Source organism: Scyliorhinus torazame, chromosome 9, assembly GCF_047496885.1.
Source record: "Scyliorhinus torazame isolate Kashiwa2021f chromosome 9, sScyTor2.1, whole genome shotgun sequence".
Lineage (NCBI taxonomy): Eukaryota > Metazoa > Chordata > Chondrichthyes > Carcharhiniformes > Scyliorhinidae > Scyliorhinus > Scyliorhinus torazame.
Genome location: NC_092715.1, coordinates 248,333,348 through 248,359,037, shown reverse-complemented (window position 1 = coordinate 248,359,037; position 25,690 = coordinate 248,333,348). Strand labels below are relative to the sequence as shown.

Sequence of the window (25,690 nt, the reverse complement as noted above, 5' to 3'; positions counted from 1 at the left end):
CCTGGATAAACGATATGGCAGGGTTCATAAAGTTAGAACGGATTAAGTTCGTGTTAAGGGGTTCGGCTCAGGGGTTCACCAGGCGGTGGCAACCGTTCGTCGACTAGCTCACAGAAAGATAGAGGGAATGGAAAAGAAGTAGATAACAGCAGCAACCCAGGGGGGAGGGGGTGGGGGGGGGGAGGAATCGGACGGACTCTCAGGGATGTTATTGTATATTTATAGGTATTTGGTATATGTAATTGTATATTGGATTGCTGGACTGTATTTTTGGAGAGTATTTATTTTGGACAAGGCAGTTGCCATTTAGTTTTGTTTTTTGTTTTTGTTTATATATTACTTATTTATTTGTTTAAAACTGGCCACGGTTATTTATATTGCTTTATTGTTGTGTAAAAGAAACACTACGTATTGTTATGTTTGGCCAAAAAACGTGAATAAAATATATATTTTTTTAAAAATCTATCTTTTTATAAAGTCAAATTTTCGAGAGAGGAATGCCGGCCAAGAAGAGCATTTAACAATTGCATGGCTGGACTTGCCTGCAACCCATAGGGATTGAACACCACAAATTTTGAAAACTACTTGAACTAGATTGAGGGAAAAACACAGTTGTCGATAAAATGTTAATGCTTTTGCTGAATAAATAGCAATCTAACGAATGTATAAATTGTAGTTAATTTGCTCATTGGGATGAAATAGGGCCATTAACTGTGTCTGCAAAAGACAGCTTCTTGTAAATAGTTTCAGAATTACAACAATTTGATCTATGAATAAACAAAGGAAGTGACATCTTCACGCCGGCATGGAATTGACCGTGTCACTTTCTGTAATGAAAGCAGAAACAGGATTTACCTTTTGTGGAAACAGTGTAGTTTTGACTCCAAACACCAAATAAGGCTTCAGCCCAATGATCCCAACACATTAGCCAAAACCTTGCTCCCAGCGTTTTACGCCACAATTAAATGGACAGATTACTATCACTCAAAACATTCCCAGATGCTACAAAACACTGGGAAAGTCTGGCGAGCAGGGAGAGGGAGGACAGTCAAACAACAAGGGCAAATGACCTTCAGCATAAAAAGCTGCCCCCAGCTTGGGTTGTCCTTGCCTGGCATGAGCTGCAGTAGCAGTACCACAGTGAACCGTAAGGCAAGCAGTGCACCACTAGCAGTGTCACAGAGTGCAGAGGACACAAGGAGCCCTCAGCCTGACCCAGGACATCAGAACTCAGCATGGTCATGGTCAGTAGAGTTGAAGTTTCAACTGCACACCTCTGGGTAGCACATGAGTGCTTTTTAAAAATAAATGTAAAGTTCCCGATTCTTTTTTCCCCCCCAATTAATGGGCAATTTAGCGTGTGCAATCCTCTCACCCTGCACATCTTTGGGTTGTGGGGGTGAGAGCCACGCCGAGACGGGGGAGAAGCTGCAAACTCCACACCGACGGAGGCGGCACGGTGGCGCAGTGGTTAGCATTGCTGCCTACAGCACCGAGGACCCGGGTTTGATCCTGGCCCTGGGTCACTGTCCGTGTGGAGTTTGCACATTCTCCCGTATCTGCGTGAGTTTCACCCCCACAACCCAAAGATGTGCAGGGTAGGTGGATTGGTCACACTAAATTGTCCCTTAATTGGAAAAAAAAAGAATTGGGTACTGTAAAAAAATTTTTTTTTTTTAACTCCACACGGACAGTGACCCGGGGTCGGGATCGAACCCGGGTCCTTGGCGCAGTGAGGCAGCAGTGCTAACCCTTGCATACGTGCTTTCTACAGTGTCAGCGAACAACGTTCCTACCTTCGGGTCACAAGCCCAAGCATACAAGTCCTACAGTGGAGACCAGAGTACAAATCCAGGACAACACTCGTGGGAATGGTGCGCCATGAGACGTTCAACCAAGAGCCCACCTACCCCGTCAGGTGGGTGAAAACAATTCTAAAGTGCTATCGGAATTAAATCAGCGGCATGCCCCTGGCGCCCTGGCCAACATTCAGCCCTCAAAACAACATTAATTACAAACACTAATATCTAATGTCTACATGTGGGAGCTTGCTGTGCACACTCCTGTATTTGCCTTCCCAACATTGCAACAGTGAGTACGCTTCACAAAGTGGCTGTGAAATGCTTTGGAATATCCTGGAGTTGTTAAAGGCACCACAGAATTGCAAGACATCCTTCCACGTCACAGGAGTGTTTTACAGAAACTAGCATTCCTCTGGCACCCGAGGAAAAGTTCCCACTTTCTAAAACTGGATTATTCAACTCAGTAGACAGAATACGCCAGAGCTCTCGCTCCTGTTCACCTGATGTCCAGTTAAGGGGAAGTGGACAGGCAACAGTCAATACATGAGAACAATCAGTGCCAGATATTTTCCCCGCACTCTAGCCCAGTGATACTGAGCCACCTATTTTTATATCTTCAAAGTCATCGGCGTGTTGTGTGTGTGTGGCGGGGGTAGGGCGGGGGGGGAGGGGGGAGGAGGTGGTGGTGGGTGGAGAGCATGTATTTAGCTCTTTGTAGAATAGAAAGGAAACGGTAGTGTTTAGGAATTAGCTGCAAAATAATATGCATGCTTTGCTTTTTAAAAGAAATGTGCACAGACCATCCAAATGTATTTCAGTCTCACTCTGGCACTTCCTCTTCTGTCAATATATGCCTCTATTAATGTGGCATCATTTTCATAGCTCAAACTACTCCAGATCAATTGCTACCGAACAACTGTTCTTATTCCAGCTCGCAGTCCACCCAATAACTAATGGTTTCCTCTATGCACTTTGACAACAGAGTTAGATCAGTTCCTTAAATAGTGCTGCAAAACAGTCATCTCACGTTGAGAAGTGCCGACGGAGGGCCCGAGAGGCTGTATACTGGCGGGGAATAAATGAGCACATTGCCAACACTGTGCTCAACTGCCCCACCTGTCAGCGGTTCCAGCCGGCACAACCACGTGAGACCCTTCAGCTCCATGAGTTGGTCACGTCCCCCTGGTCGAAGGTGGGCGTGGACTACATCATCATCATCGACTACTTTTCCAGCTATCCTGAGGTCATACGCCTGCACTTATCCGGGCCTGTAAGGAGACCTTTGCTCGCCACGGCATTCCGCTCACCGTGATGTCAGACAATGGCCCCTGCTTCGTGGGTCAGGAATGGTCTTCCTTCGCTAGTGCATACAACTTTGCACATGTGACGTCCAGTCCCCTGCACCCTCAGTCAAATGACAAAGCAGAGAAGGGTGTCCACATTGTAAAAAGGCTCCTCTGCAAGGCTGCTGATGCAGGATCTGACTTCTGCCTTGCCTTGCTGGCCTATCGCTCGGCCCCACTGTCCACGGGCCTATCGCCGGCCCAACTGCTTATGGGTCGCACCCTCAGGACCACTGTGCCGTCCATTCACGTCCCAGACATCGACCATGCTCCGGTACTTCGGCGGATGCAACAAGAGGGTGAGGAGCACAAGGCGGCTCATGATGCTTGGGCGACTGATCTTCCTGCCCTGGTGCCTGGAGATCATGTCCGCATACATTTTCCGGAGGGTGGCTGGTCGGCAACCGCTGAGGTTGTTAGACAGGTGGCTCCCCGCTCGTTTCTGGTTCATTTGCCTGATGGCTCCATTCGCCACCACAATCGGCGTGCCCTTCGTGTGGCTCCACGCTCGCTACAAAATTCTGCACCGGTGCCACGCCCTCCTGTTGTCCCTGACATGGACTTTGTTGAGCTTCCGGATACCCTGCCTCCTCCTCACTCAACCGTGGCCCGGCCCATTCCTCAGCCGGTGGATCTTGAACCACCCTTGAGATGGTCAACCCGAATTCGTCGCCCACCCCAAAGACTTGATTTATAAACCTTGCACTATTGGACTCACTGACTTGTTCTGCCAAACTGTTTGAGAGTTTTTCATCGTTAGTTAATAGCATTTGTTTCGTTCTTGGTGTAACATAGTTTTCCTCTGCACCTGGCACCTTCCCGTGTATATAGCATAGCCACATGTACATATTGATGTAAATAATGCACACACATGATCAGACACACTCACTACACTTTATTTATTCTCATGTCGGCACATATTCTTTGCGAAAAAGGGGGATGTCATGATATACATCAGAATATCATGGTGCAATCACACACACTCACACTCACACACTGATGGACATACAGTAGGACCAACCAGCATACACAACATCACAGCCGATCACCAGTGAGAGCACACGCACTATAAAGACAGGGGCCACCAGAGTTCCCGCTCATTCTAGCAGCAGCCAGCTCAGAGCACAGAGCTCACAGCCTGCCTCTCAGACATTCACCATGTGCTGAGTGCCTCACCTAGATAGTGATAGGACAGGGTCCACAGATAAGCTGGTAATGCACGTACCCAAGCTTACAGTATGTTATTACAGTTGAGTTGTTAATAAAATAGTTACACCATTTCCAGCCGTGTTGACCTGTTTGTAGATCAGAACACCCAACACGACAAAAGGGAAGCGCTAAATGAAGGTTTTAGTGTTTTCCCAAATGATTGGGAAAAGTATATACCGTCCTCAGCATCTATTGACAAATCATGAGGCCGCATTTCAGAAACATAAGCGCAAAACAAGTGCTGTGCTGACAGCAGGAATATTGAGGTCAGCTACATCAATGAATTTATCAGAAGAAAAAATGGAACAAAAGATACATTTTTTTAACAATTTGTTCAAACCTGTTTCTTTGGTAAGTCAGTTGTGAGTTTCGGTAGCCGTTGTTGGACAGGCTGGCTGGTTAAGTCTAAAGAGTCAGCCCGGGGACGCTTTGTTGGTACACTGGGTGGCTTCCATCCAGATTTGATCAGTTGCTCTCTATTCTTTGCAAAGATGTATTCTGGCTGTTTTTTATCTTGGTACTTCTTGAGTATAGGCTGTAGTTGCAAAACAATTGCATTTAGGGAGTTTTCGCTTGTGTGATAGGCACTGACAAAATCAGTGTCAAAGCAGCTACAGTAAATAAGGAAGTAGACTGCATGGAATCATATTGACACGTATATCTTCAAAAGCACAATATATCTGATCGATCAGAAATAACTTGGCATTTAAATCTCATCTTTCACATTCTCCAAAGCACTTCACGTTAATCAATCATTTTTATAGAATTATAGAATCAAAGAATCTCTACAGTGCAGAACGAGGCCATTTGGCCCATCGGGTCTGCACCAACCGTCTGAGAGCACCTTACCTCGGCCACACCCCCGCCCTATCCCTGTAACCCAACCTAACCTGTACATCCCTGGACTCTAAGGGGTAATTTAGTGTGGCCAATCCACCTAACCAGCATATCTTTGGACTGTGGGAGGAAACCGGAGCACCCGGAAGAAACCCACGTAGACACGGGAGAAAGTGCAAACATCACACAGACAGTCACCCAAGGGTGGAATTGAACCCAGATTGCTGACGCCAAGAGGTAGCAGTGCCACCCTCTCTTGGTGTGTATTTGTTTTTCTTTTGTAGTCAAAAGGAGCAAACAATTTCTACTAAACCCAGTCCCATATATCACAGCAAGCTCTCTACCTTCTAACAATATTGCTGTGGGACCTTCTATGTCCACCTGAATAGGCAGCGGAGGCCAATTCCAAAGCTGCAGCTACCTCACTCCCCCACCAGGTTATGTAGTCCCAGAAAGCAGGACTTAATACAAAGCTCTGAAATGCAATGAATTAATTAAAACCAAGTGTGAATTAAATTAAAATGTCAAATATGGTTTGTTAATCCATCGCTGGAAAGACTGATTACGACACACCTTGGGCAAGTGCGCAGTCAACTCGAGCCCCACTCATCCCAGAGTCACAACACAGGTGAATTAACCAATTATTCTTGTAAAAGTTCCCAAAGTCTTTGGTCCTTGGCTGCCCAATGAGTACAATTGCTAGGTTTGTAAATGTAAACACAGCTACTGTTTATTTACACCAAGAACTATCATGAAATATGCAGTAAGTAATAATAATCTTTATTGTCACAAGTAGGCTTACATTAACGCTGCAATGAGGTTACTATGAAAATCCCCTAGACGCCATACTACGGCGCCTGTTCGGGTACACAGAGGGAGAATTCAGAATGTCCAATTCACCAAACAGCACGTCTTTCAGGACTTGTGAGAGGAAACCGGAGCACCCGGAGGAAACCCACGCAGACACAGGGAGAATGTGCAGACTCCACACAGACAGTGACCCAAACCGGGAATCGAACTTGGGATCCTGGTGCTGTGAAGCAACAGTGCTAACCACTGTGCTACCGTGCTGACCAATACAACTTGATAACAAGATAATACCTTCTCCCCACGTTATTTGTCCCACCCTCTACCCACACACACAAGACAGACAAACACAGAGGGGATGAAAGGGGGAAAAATAATAAGGATGAACGTCAAAAGATAAGAGACTTTGCTTCAAATGGTGATTATTTTGCACATTTTACTCACAGAAAGCATGCTGATTAAAGAATCTGCTTTACAACCAGTAATGGACTTCTTTGCAGAGGCATTCATTCAGGTTCCCTACAGGTTAGAAAATGCAGTACTCACAGGCAGCAGGCTTTCTGGAGAGACCCTTTATTTCTCATCAAACTGGACCTTCAGTTGAAGTTTCATTTTCAGGCCTATATCTTTCTGCAAAGCCACTATATTTCACAGCAAACCTGCTTTCAGCTTGTGGTTTGATGTCAGGTTTGACTTTGTGGTTTGACCTTGTTTTGTCTGCAGTCTCAAGAGAACGGCATCCAGACTTGCTGGAGAGAGCCAGCCATCACAGTGGCCTCGGGAGAGAATTGGTTGGATCTTCTTTGGAGAGGATTTAATTGTATCTCTTCATCAGGCTTCCATAATTAAAAATTAAACCCAACCAGAACCTCAGGACTGCGAAAAATCTTCCAGTGGAAGGGGCTGGTTTAGCACAGTGGGCTAAAACAGCTGGCTTGTAATGCAGAACACCAGCAGTGCGGGTTCAATTCCCGTACCGGCCTCCCCGAACAGGCGCCGGAATGTGGCGACTAGGGGCTTTTCACAGTAACTTCATTGAAGCCTACTTGTGATAATAAGCGATTATTATTATGATTATTATTAATATCCTATCACCACCGTTACCAGATAGAGCGCAGCCTTTTGGAACAATTCAGTGGCCATCAGCCAAATCAATCAAACCGAGTTCCAGCCAATCTTTGTCATAAGTGCTGGTCAGTCCACAGCTCCAGTTTGAACCAGCACAGACTAACACAGTGATCTCTTCTGCTGCTGAAAGCCTCTGCTTGAATTAAAGTGTCAGGCTGCCTTAAAGACATGTCCATAAATTATCCATGGATCAAAGATGTAGCGACAAAAACAAAAGAAAGGGGAACTAAGGGAACAAACAGAAAGGACCCTTACACTACAATGTGGTTTAGATGTATAACATTTAAAGAATACCATGCCCTTTTGACTCTGGATTTATTATCCATCTTCATTTCGCCCTGCCATACCTGCAGCATAATAGCAAAAGCTAAATTTTCTTAGATAAAGCTGAGTATTGAAGAGTTTCCACTTTGGCCATAATCGACCAATGATGCAAATTGCGCTGATTTACTAATCTGGATGAGCTATTAATAGTTCATTCACGTTACCATATTAATTTAATCACTACCTTTCCTTTTCTTTTGCTTAAGGGCCAATTTGACAGAAGCACATGACCAGCGAAGAACATCGGCCAGCTATACATCTCCAGAAGTGCAGACATGCCGGATGCTTGGAATTTCTTGATATTGTGAGGGACCTTCCTGTTTATTCCCTTATTTCTCCTTCCTTTTATTTTGCCGTTATCATTTTTGATCCATGTGTAATCAATGGACATGTATCTTTAAGTCAAGCAGCGGAGAAAACGAGGAATTCAGAAGTTACAGGAGGGAGGAGCTTCAGCCTTGTCGGCACCAGAGAGAGAGAGAATTGGGCTGGGACTCGGTTTGAATGATTGGATGGCCGCCAATGAATTGGCTTAAAAGGCTGTACTCTGCCCAGTAGTAGGTGGTGATTCAATCATGTCCCAGTGGAATGGTTTTCAGTTTCATGTTTGACTCCTGGATCAGAAAGGCAAGGATCTGTATTTTTTCTCCTTCTCCGGGAAGGCTGAGAGTGCTGTATTCCTAAGGCTGCAGAGACCCTGAATGAATGAATCTACAGGAAAACTATTACAGGCTGGAGGCAAATACCTGGACACGCTCTATACAAAAAGGCTGCTAGTGCTGTATTCCTGAAACTACGAGGCCCAAATGAATCCACAGTTAAAACCTCAAGGTTTGAAGAGGAGCATGGTACTGGAAAGAAAACATCTGAAACAAAGACTCTTTTTCTCTTTTACTTGTTTTGTTTAACCCCTTTCTTCCCCTCTGTGTTTGTCTGTCTGGTGTACATGTGTGTAGTGGATGGGGGCAAGTTAAAGCAATCATTTAGGAATTAGATAATAGTTAATCAATTTTATTTGCTGAAGATTTCCTGATAGTTCATTATAAATTAACAATAATTGTGTTTTGTTACGACACATTGGGAGAGTGCATGGTCAATTCCACCCGCATAGGCCCCGGAGTCCCAACACAAATGACTTAACCAATAATTCATATAAGGTTTCTGCGATCTTTGGCCTTTGACTGCTCCAATGATTTACAGGCACCAGGTTTGTAAGTGAAACAGAACTGTTTATTTATAACAAAAATAGAGATAAGACATATAATAATGGCCAGCTAATCTACTACTTCCCCCTTTTACCATCCCACCCTCTACCCAAACACATACAAGACAGACACACACATAGGGGAGGAGCAGGGGTAAAAATAATAAGAAGATTAATTTGAAATGGAGTATGAGTGTCCTTGCTTCGATTGTTGAAGTCGTTGCAGTAGCTGGCTGTCCTCGGAGTCGAAGTGATTAAAATCACCGGTTCATGAGGTTATTCTGGCAATAGCATTTAGTCACAACTCCCAGACTGTTGAATTTCCTCTGGGCAGTCACTTTAACTTTTACTGACCTGGCCTTCACTCCAAAAGAACAGCCTCAAGCCTGTGCGATTCTTATTTGGTTCCAATTTCACCAGAATGACTAACTGAGATAAGAACACACAAGATTGTTTTAAAGTGTTTTTGAACCAATGACCCTGCTTTCAGCTGGTGGCTTGACTGAACTTCAAGATTTTCTTTGACTCCCCTCAAACCCAGTTCGTATTCTGGGTTTTGCTCTTAATTGGTTTCCAGTTTCACAGCTTTGCTGATGAGAAAAAAGATTCTCCAACTGTGGGTTTGAGAGAGGTGTACCCTTTTAGAAAGAGAGAAACTCAAAGAGCCTCCTTCAGCTCTTGAGTTCAAAATGAAACTAAAACTGTAAACAGAGTCTCACAGAGAAAGAAACATTCCAGCGAAAGATCTGACCAATCAGCACGATCCATTGATCAGGCCTGACAATTCAAAATAGTCTACTGGCCGACAGCCAAGTCCATCAAGATGAGTCATCACTGATGTCACACCAAACAGCACACCCAGTTGGAGTTTCCTGTTTTTAAATTAAACGTCAAGTCCATATTAAAGACACAGGTCCCATTAATTGTCGAGGTACACTTTTACAATACAGAACAGAAATTAAAAGGAACAAAACAGGGACATAGAGAGATTAACAGGAGGATCCTTACAGTTTAAACTTACACACCTGGTGACTGTAATTATTGGACAGCCAATGGCCAAAGACTTCGGGATTTTTTCTAAGAATTATTAGTTAATTCATTTGTGTTGTGATTCAAGGTTGAGTAGGGCTGGAATTGACAATGCACTAGCCCAGGGCGCCGTAACAGTATTCAACTGACAGGGATATCTCCCTTCTGGTAATTTGCACATGATAAATGTACATTTGGTGTCAATTGATGAGTGACACACAATTCATATAATTTCAAGCAATCCTGATTTGAACAGATTTCTGAAAATCTTCCCTCAGATGTGGACATTTAAGTGGATAGCTTGTTTCTGGAGGTGCTCACCCCACAGGGAAGGGTAGAAAGGGAAAGGATGGCTCAGACAATCAAGGAAGAATAAATGTAGGAGTCCTCAGAGTACTTCGCTCTTCAACAAGTATTCCGTTCCGAATATGGGTAAGAATGGCGGTTCCTCTGGGGAGTGCAGCCAGAACAAAGTCCACAGCTCTGCAGGTGGCTTAGCTGTGTAGGACGAAGGGGGAAAGGTTTGGGAAAACAATCATGATAGGGCGGATTCTATCGTTAGGCAAAATGACTGGTGATTATGCAGGAATTCAGGGTGTTCTGTTGCCTCCTTGGTGCCAGGATCCAAGCTATCACTGAGCAGCTGCAGAACCTTCTAAGGGGGAAAGGTGAACAACCAGAGGTCATAATCCATAACTACATCGGTAGAATTTTTAAAAATTCATTTTTGTGGGATGTTTTTGCCCACCCTTAGTTGCCCTCAAGAAGGCAGTGATGAACTGCCTTGTTGAACTGTTGCAGTTCCTGTGGTGCAGGTACACAGGCAGTGCTGTTCGGCTTTTTCAGGATTTTGACCCAGTGACAGTGAAGGGACACTGATACATTTCCAAGTTTGAATGGTGAGTGGTTTGGAGGGCAACTTCCAGTTGGTGGTGTTCCCATGTATCTGATGCCCTTGTCCCTCTGGATGGCAGTGGTCGTGGGCTTGGAAGGTATGAGTAGAGAAGAGGGAACAGTGATTATAGTGTCGGAAGGTTTAGATTAGCTACAGAGAAGAACAGGAGAAATTAAGAGTAAAAGTATTTGATCGGAGGGCAGCCAGTTTCAGAGGAGTGAGAACAAATATGTCCCGGATAATCTGGAATGTAAGATTAGCAGGCAAAACTGTAATGGAAAAATGGACTGCATTTAAAGAGGTGATGGTTTGGGTAGAATGGAAGTATAATCCCGACAGGAGAAAGGGTAAGGCAGCCAAAGTCCAAGGTCCATGGATGATGAATGAGATAAAGAATAAGATGAAGCATAAAAGGCTGTGATGAACAGATGTTAAATTAATAATACAAGTGAGGACAACTGAAAATATTTAAATTCAGATGAGAAGTGGAAAAAGAAATAAGATATTGCAAAAGAGAGAGGCAGAGAGAGAGAAAAACAGAGAGAGAGAGAGAGAGAGTAGGAAAAAGAATAACAGCCAACATAAAATGGAATCCAAATGTCTTTGATAAGCATATAAATAGTAAAAAGGCAGTAAGAGGAGGTGATGGGATCAAAAAGGGAACCTTTGATTGGAGGCAGAGGGCAAAAAAGAAAATGCCGCTGGGGTTACAGTGAATGAGGAGATGGCTGAGATGATGGATTGGCTAAAATTAGATTTAAAAGAGGGATTAGAAAGGTCAGCTGTATTTAAAATTGGTAAATTACCAGGACGAGATGGGATGCATTTTTGGGTACTCAAGGAAAAAGGGTGGAAATTATGTAGGCGCTGGACATAATCCTCCAATCCTCCTGAGATACTGGGGTGGTGTCAAAGGACTGGAGAACTACAAATGTTACACCCTTGTTCATAAAAGGTGCTGGAATAAACCCAGCAAATACAAGTTAATTGGTTAAACTTTGGTGGTTGGAAAGCTTTTAGAACTAATCGTGCAGGAAAAAATTAACAGCCACTTGAACAGGTGTTGACAAATTAAGGAAAGCCAGGCTGGAATTCATAGAATCACAGAATCTACAGTGCAGAAGGAGGTCCTTCCTGCCCACTGAGTCTGCATCGGCCCTTAGAAAGAGTACCCTACTTAAGCCCACGCCTTCATCCCATTCCCATAACCCAGTAACCCCACCTAACCATTTGGACAATCCACCTAATCTTTGGACTGTGAGAGGAAACTGGAGCACCCGGAGGAAACCCACGCAGACAAGGAGAGAAAGTGAAAACTCCACACAGACAGTCACCGAAGGCCGGAATTGAACCCAAGACCCTGGAGCTGAGGCAGCAGTGCTAACAACTGTGCCACCATGCCACCCATATTTGATTACCTAATATGGGATTGAGTTTTTTTAAGGCGCAACGAGAGAGGCAGATGTAGTGAATGTACTGTACATGGGATTGTAAAAGTGCCCTATAATAGGACTGCCAGCAAAGTTGAAGCCCATGGAATAAAAGGGACACTGGCAGCATGGATTTAAAGTTGCCTGAGTGACAGAAAGCATGGAGTAGTGGTTAATGGTAGTTTTTCAGATTGGAACAAAGTGCACAAGTGGGTTTCCCCAGGAGTCCATACTCAGCCAAGGGCTTTTGTTGACATATATTTATGACACAGACTTGGGCGGTACAGGGCATAATTTCTAATGGAATGGGAGGGCATACAGTACGTGAAATGTGATGCTGCATAGTGTGAAGTGGTACATTTTGACAGGAAAAATGATGAGAGGCAATATAAAGTAAAGGATGCAACTCTAAAGGGGCGGCAGGAACAGAGACCCCAGAAGGCATATGTGCAGAAATCATTGCAAGTGGCAGGGGAAACTGAGAAACTGATTAAGAAAGCATAAAAAAACCCTGCCTTAAAGAGACAGTAAAAAACCAGTACGAAGTCTTACAACACCAGGTTAAAGTCCAACAGGTTTGTTTCGATGTCACTAGCTTTCGGAGCGCTGCTCCTTCCTCAGGTGAATGAAGAGGTATGTTCCAGAAACATATATATAGACAAATTCAAAGATGCCACATCCTGGTGTTGTAAGATTTCGTACTGTGCTCACCCCAGCCAACGCCGGCATCTCCACATCGTAAAAAACCAAGGGAGTAGTGATGGAAATTTATGAAACACTGGTTCAACTTCAACTGGAGTAATGCCCAATACTGGGCATCATATATTAGGACGAGTGTGAAGAATTTGGAGATAGTGCAGGAAAGATGTTATAGAGCGGTTTAAGGGATGAAGCACCTCAATTTCATGAACAGATTGGAGAACCTGGTGTTGTTGCCTTCAGAGAAAAGAAGATCGGAAGGAGTTTTGATAGAAATGTTCTGAATCATGAGGGGTCAAGACAGAGTAGTTAGAAATAAGTTGTTCCGATTGGCAGAAAGGTCAAGGAGAGATTTAATGTGTCAATGTGATTAGCAAAAGAGGTAAAGGTGACATGCAGCGTGTGTTTAGGATGTGGAAAGCCCTGCCAGAGTGTGTGGTAGAAGCAGATTCAATTGGATAACTATGCGAAGTGGAACGATTTGCAGGGCTATAGGAAAATGACAGGGGAGTGGGACTAATTACGTTGCCCTTACAGAGAGTCAACACAACGCGACAGACAGAATTAGCCTCCTTTTGTGCTGTAACTATTCCATGTTTCGATGATTTTATGGCAGAATCGTCTGTTGACCGCAAGGGTCCCACCTGCTGGCTGGGGAGCTAACAAGAGAACTGTGCTGCTGCTGCTGCTTTTTTGGAGGGACCACCGGATAGTATCAGGTAGATCTGGGATTACCAATGGCCCTTCCTCCAGAATTAGGACAGCAGAGGAGGAAGCACTGCCCACCCAGAGCTGACAGCCAATCATGGAGAAGACTCTGGCAGCTGTCAAACTGCATTTCCAAGACTCCCAGGAAACAGGTGAAAGAGAAGTGATGTGGAGGGGAGGGGTTTCTCAGGGTGGGGGTCAAAGGGAGAGAGGGGCAAGGGATTAGAAGCAAGGACAGTGGTATGACTCTCAGTGCTCCCCCTGTCCGATGCCCATGTTATCGATCAGGCAATGGGTCCTTTTGATGGCGGCAACCCCCTGCCCTACACCCCGGAACCCCCCCTCAACTATTTTACCAGCCATGCAAGCCAACCTGGAACCAGCAGCGGCAGAAAGAAGCCCTTAAGTGGTCATTAACTGGCCACCCAAAAGGCTTAATTGGCAAAGAGGTAGGAAAGTCAACCATGGGCCTCCCCACTTGATGCGGGAAGGCAGTGGGATTTAAGTACGCTAACACCAAGCCTAATTAAGTGTCCCTTCCGCCTCCAAGCTCACCACCTCCTGGAGCAGAAAATTCCACCCTACACTTTTGTATTATGTCTGTTTTTTTACCAAAAAATGAAGACTAACTGCAAGAAAAGGAAATCAACTCCTATTACATCCGGTAGTACACGTGCAGTTTGTCCTACCACCCACATCTCTAATGTGGGTCTGTAGATTGCCGTTCTTCCTGAACCTTCCCATTCTAGCCTCTTACCAGTCCCTCCAGCTGTCCTCTACTCATTTCCATTGCCCCCACTGTCTGCTCCTTCCCACTGTCTGATGCCTGCTCCCATTGGAGCTAGAACACTGTTGTGTATTATTTTCTGTGCTTGTTCAATCTGCACCACCTTTAATGCAGATAACTGCCCTCGGGGACATTGCCGTCAATGACATTGACAGGCACTTGCAGTATATGTACAGATAGAATTTTTTCTGCAGTTGCACCATTTGGGATTGCAGGGATTGCACTTGTAGAAGTAACAGATAATACATTAGCACCTACCAATGGTTGCAGTTTGATAGGCTGCTCCCTTGCAATTCTTTTTTCCCGAGCCTTTGTGTTCTGGCTAAACTTCAAAGCTCGAGGATTTGGATTTATCTGTTTCGGTGCTGTGGAGATTAGTCTAGCTTGCAGCTCTGAAGGATCGATGTCGAGAATTGGAGGGTTAAGGCTTTCCCCGATTTTCCTTCTTTTCTTTGTAATATGCTGTGGCAGACATGCTGATGTATCAGGAATTTCAAACATTTTGGACTGCAAAAGTAAATTTGAGAAGATTGTAAAACAAATGCACGAAATATCAGAACATTTAAAGATTTTGCATGCTTCATTGTCTTTCCTAATGTGAAAATAAAAATGTTTTCGGGGAAATGCTTTAAATGTACATTTATTTTATACTCCGAACAATTAGGCACTTGATTTTCACTGTGGACAGTCCTTCCCCTTAATAAGCAGAAACAAGGATGAAAAACAATAAAAAGTCTTGTGTTTGTTGGAAGTACACATTACATCAAATCCACATTGCAAATAGGATGGGAAAAAAAACAGCGACAGTCTGCTCAGTCAGAAGTAATGGCAAGAGTGTTGAAGCAGCAACACATCTCTACATATGAACCATAAGTACAACTGAAGTAATCACCCGTTCAACACTTCAATGAAGTTATTGCCCCTGGATTACTTCACCAATGTTAATTTTTAGTAAAGGTCTGCTGACAAGAGACTTCCCTTGCTTGCCCTATCTGAAGGTTGATATGGCTGGTGGTTGAAAATATCTGTAGACTCCATCGAGAAGAGCTCTTATAACTGGATCTCATGCATTGCCTGTTGCATCAAAGTCATCACTACCCTCAATAACTTTGTCTCTGGCTCCTCCTTACCAATGGAGACATCTCAAGGGTTTTCTCAGTTGGCTGCTCATAAATGTATAAAGCAGGTCATGGATAGGTTGTTTGTCAACTAATGTCAGCTAATGCAATGATGAGAAACAGAATGAGCGAGCACTTACATTTGCTTCTTTGGCTCACTTACAGTGGGTACAGGGTGCCGTCGATTGTAGACATATGGCAAACCAAGGATCCCCACATCAACAGTAATGGAATGTATTCAATCAACGTATGGTTGGTGTGCAATAATAAGAATGGATCATACAGTAGTTTTTACACTGCAGTAATCCAAGATTCAAGCACTTATTTATCCAGACGCTACACTTCAGGGTTGGCTTATGGAAAACAAAAGATACCTTCAAACTTGGCTCGTGATATCTGTGAAAAATCCCACAGCCTGCAAGATCTCCATTACCACCATGTATCATTGAGTAAGCCGCCAGAATGCTGAAGGTTTGTTTCACATGGGTGGGTCTAAAGGTGCCCTTTAGTACATGCAGCAGAGGGGGTAACTGGAATTGTGTTTTCGGTGTCCTGCAGAGCGTCGTGAAGCAGAGAGGAGTACAGGTGGAGGATGAATAAACTTCTCTCAGGCATCAGTTGATGAGGGAAAACATTGAAGGAGGAGGAGGAATATGAAGCTGGAAAACACATCACTGGACCAGAGGCACATACTACTGCCCGTGGTGGCCACCATAACCCGATGGTTCAATTTTGATCGGAACAAAGAACAAATGAATGCCACTGGCAACACCATGACACAAGACCTCTCCTCTCCCATGCACAAAACAACACATCCATTCAGTCTTGAATTTCATCATTGTTATGCGAGGGAGATATGAGGAATTTGGGTCCAGAAATGAGATCGGGTAGCCGGCAACTTAGGGGTTAAACAGTCGGACGGGGAAAAAAAATCTGCTAATGCGGAATCAAAGGGATATGCCCAAACCTGGCCGAGCTACATTGTCCTCGCCAAACTTAAACTGATTGGTGGGAATACACAGGATGCTCCAGATCCATTGTCCTTTGGGACACTCCTGTCTAACCAGCTATTACCATAGAACATTACAGCGCAGTATAGGCCCTTCGGCCTCAATGTTGCGCCGACCTGTGAAACCACTCTAAAGCCCATCTACACTATTCCCTTATCATCCATATGTTTATCCAATGACCATTTAAATGTCCTTAATGTTGGCGAGTCCACTACTGTTGCAGGCAGGGCATTCCACACCCTTACTACTCTGAGTAAAGAACCTACCTCTGACATCTGTCCTATATCTATCTCCCCTCAATTTAAAGCTATGTCCCCTCGTGCTAGCCATCACCATCTGAGGAAAAAGGCTCTCACTGTCCACCCTATCCAATCCTCTGATCATCTTGTATGCCTCAATTAAGTCACCTCTTAACCGTCTTCTCTCTAACGAAAACAGCCTTAAGTCCCTCAGCCTTTCCTCATTAGATCTTCCCTCCATACCAGGCAACATCCTGGTAAATCTCCTCTGCACCCTTTCCAATGCTTCCACATCCTTCCTATAGTGCGGCGACCAGAATTGCACGCAATGCTCCAAATGCGGCCGCACCAGAGTTTTCTACAGCTGCAACATGACCTCTTGGCTCCGAAACTCAATCGCTCTACCGATAAAAGCCAACACACCGTACGCCTTCTTAACAACCCTGGGTGGCAACTTTCAGGGATCTATATACATGGACACCGAGATCTCTCTGCTCATCCACACTACCAAGAATCTTACCATTAGCCCAGTACTCTGTATTCCTGTTACTCCTTCCAAAATGAATCACCTCACACTTTTCTGCATTAAACTCCATTTGCCACCTCTCAGCCCAGCTCTGCAGCTTATCTATGCCCCTCTGTAACCTGCACCATCCTTCCGCACTGTCCACAACGCCACCGACTTTAGTGTCATCTGCAAATTTACTCACCCATCCTTCTACGCCCTCCTCCAGGTCATTTACAAAAATGACAACCAGCAGTGGCCCCAAAACAGATCCTTGTTGTACACCACTAGTAACTGAACTTCAGGCTGAACATTTCCCATCAACCACCACCCTCTGTCTTCTTACAGCTAGCCAAATTTTGATCCAAACTGCTAAATCACCCTGAATCCCATGCCTCTGAATTTTCTGCAATAGCCGACCATAGGGAACCTGATTAAACGCTTTACTGAAATCCATATATACCACATCAACTGCTTTAGCCTCGTCCACCTATTTGGTCACCTTCTCAAAGAACTCAATAAGGTTTGTGAGGCACGACCTACACTTCACAAAACCGTGTTGACTATCCCTAATCAAATTATTCCTTTCTTGATGATTTCTCAATCCTATCTCTTCTAAGCCAACACGACGATCAACTGATTATGCCCACAACAAAAGTAAGGCTCACTGGTCTATAGTTACCGGGGTTGGCTCTACTCCCCTTCTTGAACAAGGGGACAACATTTGCTATCCTCCAGTCTTCTGGCACTATTCCTATAGACAATGATGACATAAAGATCAAAGCCAAAGGCTCAGCAATCTCCTCCCTAGCTTCCCAGAGAATCTTAGGATAAATCCCATCCAGCCCAGGGGACTTATCTATTAGCCCATTACAGAGTCTGCTGACCTCTTTGTCCATCAATGGGAAGTTAGTTGCATATCAATAGCATGGTTCTGTTCTTTTGTATAAACGGGAGTGGGCAATCAAACAGCCAAGATAACTATGATAGGTTCACGTCTGGAAACTCAAAAGAACCTTTGTTCGAGGCGAGGGGCAGAGGTTTGAGAGAGCGAGCAAAAGAAAGCTATTTTAGAAAATAGAAGCAGGAGGAGGCTATTCCATCCTTCAAGCCTGCTCCACCATTCATTATGATCATGGTTGATCATCGAGTTTAATACCCTGATCCCGCCTTCCTCTTGTATCCTTTGATGCTTTAGCCCCAAGAGCTACATCTAATTTCTTCTTGAAATTACACAACATTTTGGCCTCAATTTCTTTCTACTCTTTTGAAGAAATTTCTCCTCACCTCAGTACTAAAAGCTTCTCAAACTATGATACCGGGGGGGAAATTCTCCGGAAACGGAGCGATGTCCGCCGACTGGCGCCCATAACGGCGCAAATCAGTCGGGCATTGCGGCGCCCCAAAGGTGCGGAATCCTCCGCATCTTGGGGGGCCGAGCCCCAACCTTAAGGGGCTAGGCCCGCGCCGGACTAATTTCCGCCCCGCCAGCTGGCGGAAAAGGCCTTTGGTGCCCCGCCAGCTGGCGCGGAAATGACATCTCCGGGCGGCGCATGTGCGGGAGCGTCAGCGGCCGCTGACGGCATTCCCACGCATGCGCAGTGGAGGGAGTCTCTTCCGCCTCCGCCATGGTGGAGACCGTGGCGAAGGCGGAAGGGAAAGAGTGCCCCCACGGCACAGGCCTGCCCGCGGATCGGTGGGCCCCGATCGCGAGCTAGGCCACCGTGGGGGCACCCCCCCGGGGCCAGATCGCCCCGCGCCCCCCCCCACGACCCCGGAGCCCACCCACACCGCCTTGTCCCGCCGGTAAGGTAGGTGGTTTAATCTACGCCGGCGGGACAGGCATTTTAGCGGCGGGACTTCGGCCCATCCGGGCTGAAGAATTGCGGGGGGGGGGCCGCCAACCGGCGCGGCGTGATTCCCGCCCCCGCCGAATATCCGGTGGTGGAGAATTCGGCAACCGGCGGGGGCGGGTTTCACGTCTCGCCCCTGGTTCTGGACTCCGCCACCATCAGGAACATTCTTTCTGAATCTACCCTGCATAATTCTGTCAGAATCTTGTAAGTTTCTATGAGATCCCCTCTCACTCTTCTCAACTCCAAAGAATATAATCCTAACTGATTTAGTCTCTCCTCATATGACAGTCCCGCCATCCCAGGATCAGCCTGGTAAACTTTTGCTGCACTCCCTCCATAGCAAGAACATTCCTCCTCAGTTAAGGACACCAAAACTGCACACAATACTTCAGATGCGGCCTCACAAATGCCCTATATAATTTCAGTAAAACATCTTTATTCCTATACTCACATCCTCTCATTTTGAACAGGTATAGAGGAGAAGGCTTTTGAAATTGGCCAAGAGAGACATAGTGACATAGCTAAGAAAAGGGATGAGGATCTAAAAAGTGATTTTAGGGAGTTAGGTTGGAAGCTAAAGAGCAGGACAAGCAGAGTAGTGATCTCAGGATTGCTACCGGTGCCATGTGCAAGTGAGGCAAAGAACAGAGAGCGAGTGCAGCTGAACACGTGGCTACAGGGCTGGTGCAGGAGGGAAGGCTTCAGATATGTGGATCATTGGGATATCTTCTGGGGAAGGTGGGACCTCTACATGAAGGACGGATTGCACCTAAACTGGAGGGGCACCAATATCCTGGGTGGGAGGTTTGCTAGAGATCTTCTGGAGGGTTTAAACTAGTTTGGCAGGGGGATGGGAACCAGAGCTATAGATCAGAGGATAGGGTAGCTGTTGAACAGGCAGACATAGTATGCAGCAAGTCTGTGAGGAAGGATAGGCAGTTGATGGGGCAAAGTTGCACTGAGTGGAATGGGTTCAAATGTGTCTGTTTCAATGCAAGTAGTGTCAGGAATAAGGGAAATTAACTTAGAGCATGGATCAGTACTTGGAACTACGATGTTATGGCCATTACGGAGACATGGATTTCACAGGGGCAGGAATGGTTGTTAGATGTTCCGGGGTTTAGATGTTTTAAGAAGAATAGGGAGGGAGGTAAAAGAGGAGGGGGAGTGGCACTGTTAATTAGAGAGTGCACCACAGCTGCAGAAAAGGAGGTAGTTGAGGGGGGTTTGTCTACTGAGTCAGTATGGGTGGAAGTCAGAAACAAGAAAGGAGCTGTCACTTTATTGGGAGTTTTCATTAGACCCCCCAATAGCAGCAGAGAGATAGGGGAACAGATTGGGCGGCAGATCTTGGAAAAGTGCAGAAGTAACAGAGTTGTTATCATGGGTGACTTCAACTTCCCTAATATTGACTGGAACCTCCTTAGTGCAAATGGTTTGGATAGAGCAGTTTTTGTCAGGTGTGTACAGGAAGGATTCCTGACTCAATATGTAGATAGGCCGACTAGGGGGGAGGCCAAATTGGACTTGGTACTCGGCAACGAACCAGGCCAGGTGTCAGATGTCTCACTGGGAGAGCATTTTGGTGACAGTGACCACAACTCCTTGGCCTTTACCATAGTCATGGAGAGGGATAGGAACACACAGTATGAGAAGGTATTTAATTGTGGGAGAGTCTGAAGCGATGGGGGAGGCCCTAAATGAATGCTTTGCTTCAGTATTCACTCGAGAGAGGGACCTTGTTGCCTATGAGAACAGTGTGAACCAGGTTAATAGACTCAAACAGGTTGATATTAAGAAGCAGGATGTGCTGGAAATTTTGAAAATTATCAGGATAGATAAGTCCCCTGGGCCTGACGGGATAGACTCAAGGTTACTACGGGAAGCGAGGGAGGAGATTGCTGCGCCGTTGGCAATGATCTTTGCGCCCTCACTCTCCACTGAGTAGTACCGGATAATTGGAGGGAGGCGAATGTTGTTCCCCTATTCAAGAAAGGGAATAGGGAAATCCCTGGGAATTACAGACCCATCAGTCTTACGTCTGTGGTGAGCAAAATATTGGAAAGGATTCTGGGAGAAATGATTTATGATTATTTAGAAAAACATAGTTTGATTAAAGATAGTCAGCATGGCTTTGTGAGGGGCAGGTCATGCCTCACAAGCCTCATTGAATTCTTTGAGGATGTGACGAGACACATTGATGAAGGTCGGGCAGTGGATGAGGTGTATATGGATTTCAGTAAGGCATTTGATAAGGTTCCCCATGGTAGGCTCATTCAAAACGTTAGGGGGCATGGGATACAGAGAAATTTGGCTGTCTGGATACAGAATTGGCTGGCCGAAAGAAGACAGCGAGTGGTAGTGGATGGAAAGTATTCCGCCTGGAGGATGGTGACCAGTGGTGTCCCGCAAGGATCTGTTCTGGGACCTCTGCTCTTTGTGGTTTTTATAAATGACTTGGATGAGGAAGTGGAAGGGTGGGTTAGTAAGTTTGCCGATGACACAAAGGTTGGTGGAGGTGTAGATAGTGTTGAGGGTTGTTGCATGTTACAACAGGACATCGACAGGATGCAGAGCTGGGCTGAGAAGTGGCAGATGGAGTTCAACTTTGATAAATGTGAAGTGATTCATTTTGGAAGGTCGAATTTGAATGCTGAATACAGGGTTAAAGGCAGGATTCTTGGAAGTGTGGAGGAACAGAGGGATTTTGGGGTCCACGTACATAGATCCCTCAAAGTTGCCACCCAGGTTGATAGGGTTGTTAAGAAGGCGTATGGTGTGTTGGCTTTCATTAACAGGGGGATTGAGTTTAAGAGCCGCGAGGTTTTGTGTCCAGTTCTGGTTGCCTCATTATAGGAAGGATGTGGATGCTTTGGAGAGGGTACAGAGGAGATTTACCAGGATGCTACCTGGACTGGAGGGCATGTCTTATGAAGAAAGGTTGAGGGAGCTAGGGCTTTTCTCACTGGAGCGAAGAAGGCAGAGAGGTGACTTGATAGAGGTGTACAAGGTGATGAGAGGCATGGATAGAGTGGATAGCCAGAGACTTTTTCCCCAGGGTGGAAATGGCTGTCACGAGGGGACATAATTTTAAGTTAATTGGAGGAAGGTATAGGGGAGATGTCAGAGATAGGTTCTTTACACAGAGAGTGGTGGGTGTGTGGAATGCACTGCCAGCAGAGGTGGTGGAGTCAGAGTCATTAGGGACATTTAGCACAGGGCTAAATCGCTGGCTTTGAAAGCAGACCAAGGCAAGCCAGCAGCACGGTTCGATTCCCGTAACAGCCTCCCCGAACAGGCGCCGGAATGTGGCGACTAGGGGCTTTTCACAGTAACTTCATTTGAAGCCTACTTGTGACAATAGGCGATTTTCTTTTCATTTCATTTCATTTTCATTTTCATTTCATTTCATAAGCGACTCTTAGACAGGCACATGGACAGCAGTAAATTGAAGGGGTGTAGGTTAGGTTCATCTTAGATTAGGATAAATGGTTGACACAACATTGTGGGCTGAAGGGCCTGTACTGTGCTGTACTGTTCTATGTTCTATGTTCCAGACGTCATGAAAGTTGCCACCGAAGCAGACTTTGGATAAGGGTTCTGAACAAGTGTCCCTAACTGAAGAAAAATTGCTTTGTAAATGCTTCCTGTGTCAGTGCCATGAGAGCTGCATATTCTGTTGAAGTGCTGTTTAATGGGAACTATGTGTTAAGGTTAGGAAACAGCATGGGGTTGGGGTACTGTTGGGGTAGAAGTTTAAATACTGTTTTCTTTCCTTTTCTTTTAATAAGGTTGGTTTACAAAATAAACAAGTGCTATTTCTTATCTTATCACTCCTGGAATGAATCGATCTTTCCGCGCTGTCTTAAAACTTAAAAAGATTATGGTTCTGATCCAATCTCTTAGCCACTGTTGAGAGCTGACCAGGCATCCATAACACTGATGCGTTAGCGAGTTAGTACTCAGGATAATAATAACGGGCAGGATGTAGAAGTGATGCTAATCATTTATTGATTATGTGGTGTTAGAAAATATAAAAATGTAAGAACATAATATTTTATCAAATATTCTCAATGAATTACAATGCTCTAACTTACACTCAAAGAACAAACAATACAGAAAAGTACAGCACAGGAACAGGTCCTTTGGCCCTCCAAACCGGCACCGACCTTCTACACTCCCGGGGTTTGTATCCCTCTGTTCACATCCTATTCATGTATTTTTCAAGACACCCTTTAAACGTCACTATCGTACCAGCTTCCACCACCTCCTCTGTCAGCGAGTTCCAGTCACCCACTACCCAGTGTGTAAAAAACCTTCCCTCGCACATCTCCTCTGGTTCAAACCAGTTCCCATTGTGATTTGAAAACGATATAAACAGACGCTTCCCAGTGCTGCTCGTCTGCACTGGGAATGCTGCCTTGGCTGAATGAGATTGTATTTTGGAGTTGGGTGAAAACTGGGAATTAGGTGGAACTGGAAGAAGGTGAAACTGGCAGCTGAGGCTACAAGAGAGAGAAGTGACTGGTAAGTCTCCAGGGAGCAGATTCGGAGAGAGGAGTTCCAGACACTGCAGCGGAGAGGAGAACAGCTGACCGGTAATTAAACAGATTGCAACTCGGGAATGTAAGGAAGTACGGTCTCGCTCACTGAAACTGACAGAATTCCAACTGGGGAATAAAAACAAAGGACATCACAGTCAGGCCGTGATTTAATTGGCTCATAGGGAAACTATGTTAAACTTGAAAACCCACTTTATTACAGTTTATAAATTGCTTTCAGACAGAGATAATAAGGAAAGATTTTTTTTTGAAAGTTTATAAAATAAATAATTAGGGCTTAAAAACAAAATTTCAAACTAATTAAATAAAATACATATGGAGAGTCCGGTTATGTGTTGTTTCTGCATGATGTGGGAGCTGGTGGACCCTATTGCGGCTCCCAGTGAGCACGTCTGTAGTAAATGTTGGTTGCTTGAGGAAATCCGGCTCAGAGTTGATGAGCTGGAGTCTGAGCTTCGGACACTGCGACACATCAGGAGGGGGAGAGGTACCTGGACACCGTGTTCCAGGAGACTGTCACACCCCTTAGAATCACTGACTTAAACTCAGCCAGTGGTCAGGGACAGGAGGGTGTGACTGTAAGTGAGGCAGGTAGAGGGATCCAGAAGGTAGGGTTGCAGGAGCCTCAGCCTTTATCCCTGTCCAACAGGTTTGAGATTTTGCTCCCTGTGTGGACGGGAATGGAGACTGTAGGGAGGATGAGCAAACTGACCACAGCATCATGGTACAGGGAGCCATTCAAGTGGGGGGGGAGAGAAAAGAAATGTAGTCGTAACTGGGGATAGTATAATTAGGAGTATTGACACTGTTCTCTGTAACCAAGATAGAGAATCCCAAAGGTTGTGTTGCCTACCTGGTGCCCGGGTTCAGGATATCTCTAGGCTGCAGAGGAACCTGGAGTGGGAGGGTTAAGATCCAGTTGTCGCGGTCCACGTAGGTACCAATGACATAGGTAGAACAAGGTCAGAGGTTCTGCTAAGCGGGTATGAACAGCGAGGAGCTAAATTGAAAGGCAGAACCCAAAAGGTAAGAATCTCGGGATTACGAACTGAGCCACGAGCTAATTGGGGTCAATAGGATTAAGGAGGTAAATGAGTAGCTTAAAAATTGGTGTGGGAGAAATGGGTTTGAATTCATGGGACATTGCCACCAGAACTGAGGAAGAGGAGACCTGTTCCAAAGGGACGGTCTTTATCTGAATCATGCTGGGACCAGAGTTGCGAATCGCATATCTAGGGCTGTAGATAGGGCTTTAAACTAAATAGAGGAGTGCGTGCGTGTGCGTGTGTGGTGGTGGTGGTGGTGGGGGGGGGGGGGGGGGGGGGGCTTCAGTTATAGGGGAACCTAGAAAACCCAATTTAAAGGAGGAGGTAAGAGTGCAGGTTAGCAATGTGATAGATGGTTACCAGAAAATGCACCAATGAATTATAGAAGAGTAGGGAAATCTAACATTAAAGTAAATTTAAAAGCTTTGTATCCAAATGCAAGAAGCATTCATTACACACTTAATGAGCTAACGGTGCAAATGGAAACCAAAGGTTATGACTTGGTGGGGATTACTGAAACGTGGTTACAGGGAGACCAGGTCTGAGAATTGAATATCCAAGGGTATGCAGTATTTTGGAAAGATAGGGTGAAAGGAGAAGGAGGTGGCGTAGCCCTGCTGGGGAGGAAAGGGATCAGCGCTGTAATGAGAAATTACGTAAGCACTGGAGATCAAAATGTCGAATCAGTCTGGGTAGAAATAAGAAATAGCAAAGGGAAAAGCCCTTGGTTGGAGTAATCTATAGGTCCCCAAAACATGGATCTACAGTGGGGCACAGTATAAACCAGGAAATACTGGGGGCTTGCAGGAAAGGTATGACAATAATAATAGGTGACTTTAATATGCACATAGACTGGAGGAATCAAATTGGCAAGGGTAGCCTGGAGGCAGAGTTCATTGAATGTATTAGAGATTGTATTAGAGATTGTTTCCTGGAACTGTATTCTGGGGAACCAACCAGAGAGCAAGCTACTCTCGATTTTGTATTCTGTAATGAGGAGGGATTAATTAATGACCTCCTAGGTAAGGAACCACGCGGGAGAAGTGACTATAGTATGGTAGAATCCAAAATTGAGTTTGGGGGTGAGAAAGTGGAGTCCCACGCTAGTGTTCTGGAATTAAACAAAGCAAATTAGATAGGCTTGAGGGTGGA

The 25,690-nt window shown here is 45.3% G+C and overlaps 1 protein-coding gene and 1 long non-coding RNA gene across 3 annotated transcripts in view; one reads left to right on the top strand and one right to left on the bottom strand.

Moving 5' to 3' along the window:
- The window catches only part of LOC140429809 (uncharacterized), an 85,715-nt gene extending 71,248 nt beyond the window's left edge, over nt 1–14,467 (top strand). For both annotated transcript variants that reach the window (XR_011949209.1, XR_011949210.1), the window contains exons 2-3: nt 1,775–1,918; nt 7,657–14,467. This is a non-coding gene — a long non-coding RNA (uncharacterized lncRNA). The remainder of the gene's footprint in view (nt 1–1,774; nt 1,919–7,656) is intronic.
- Nucleotides 1–25,690, bottom strand: part of dnah6 (dynein, axonemal, heavy chain 6) — a 522,203-nt gene that overhangs the window by 472,405 nt on the left and 24,108 nt on the right. The window contains exons 2-3 of the mRNA XM_072517256.1: nt 14,461–14,709; nt 4,695–4,889 (exon numbers count right to left, since the gene is read on the bottom strand). Of these exons, the coding sequence (XP_072373357.1) occupies nt 4,695–4,889; nt 14,461–14,709 (444 nt within the window). The remainder of the gene's footprint in view (nt 1–4,694; nt 4,890–14,460; nt 14,710–25,690) is intronic.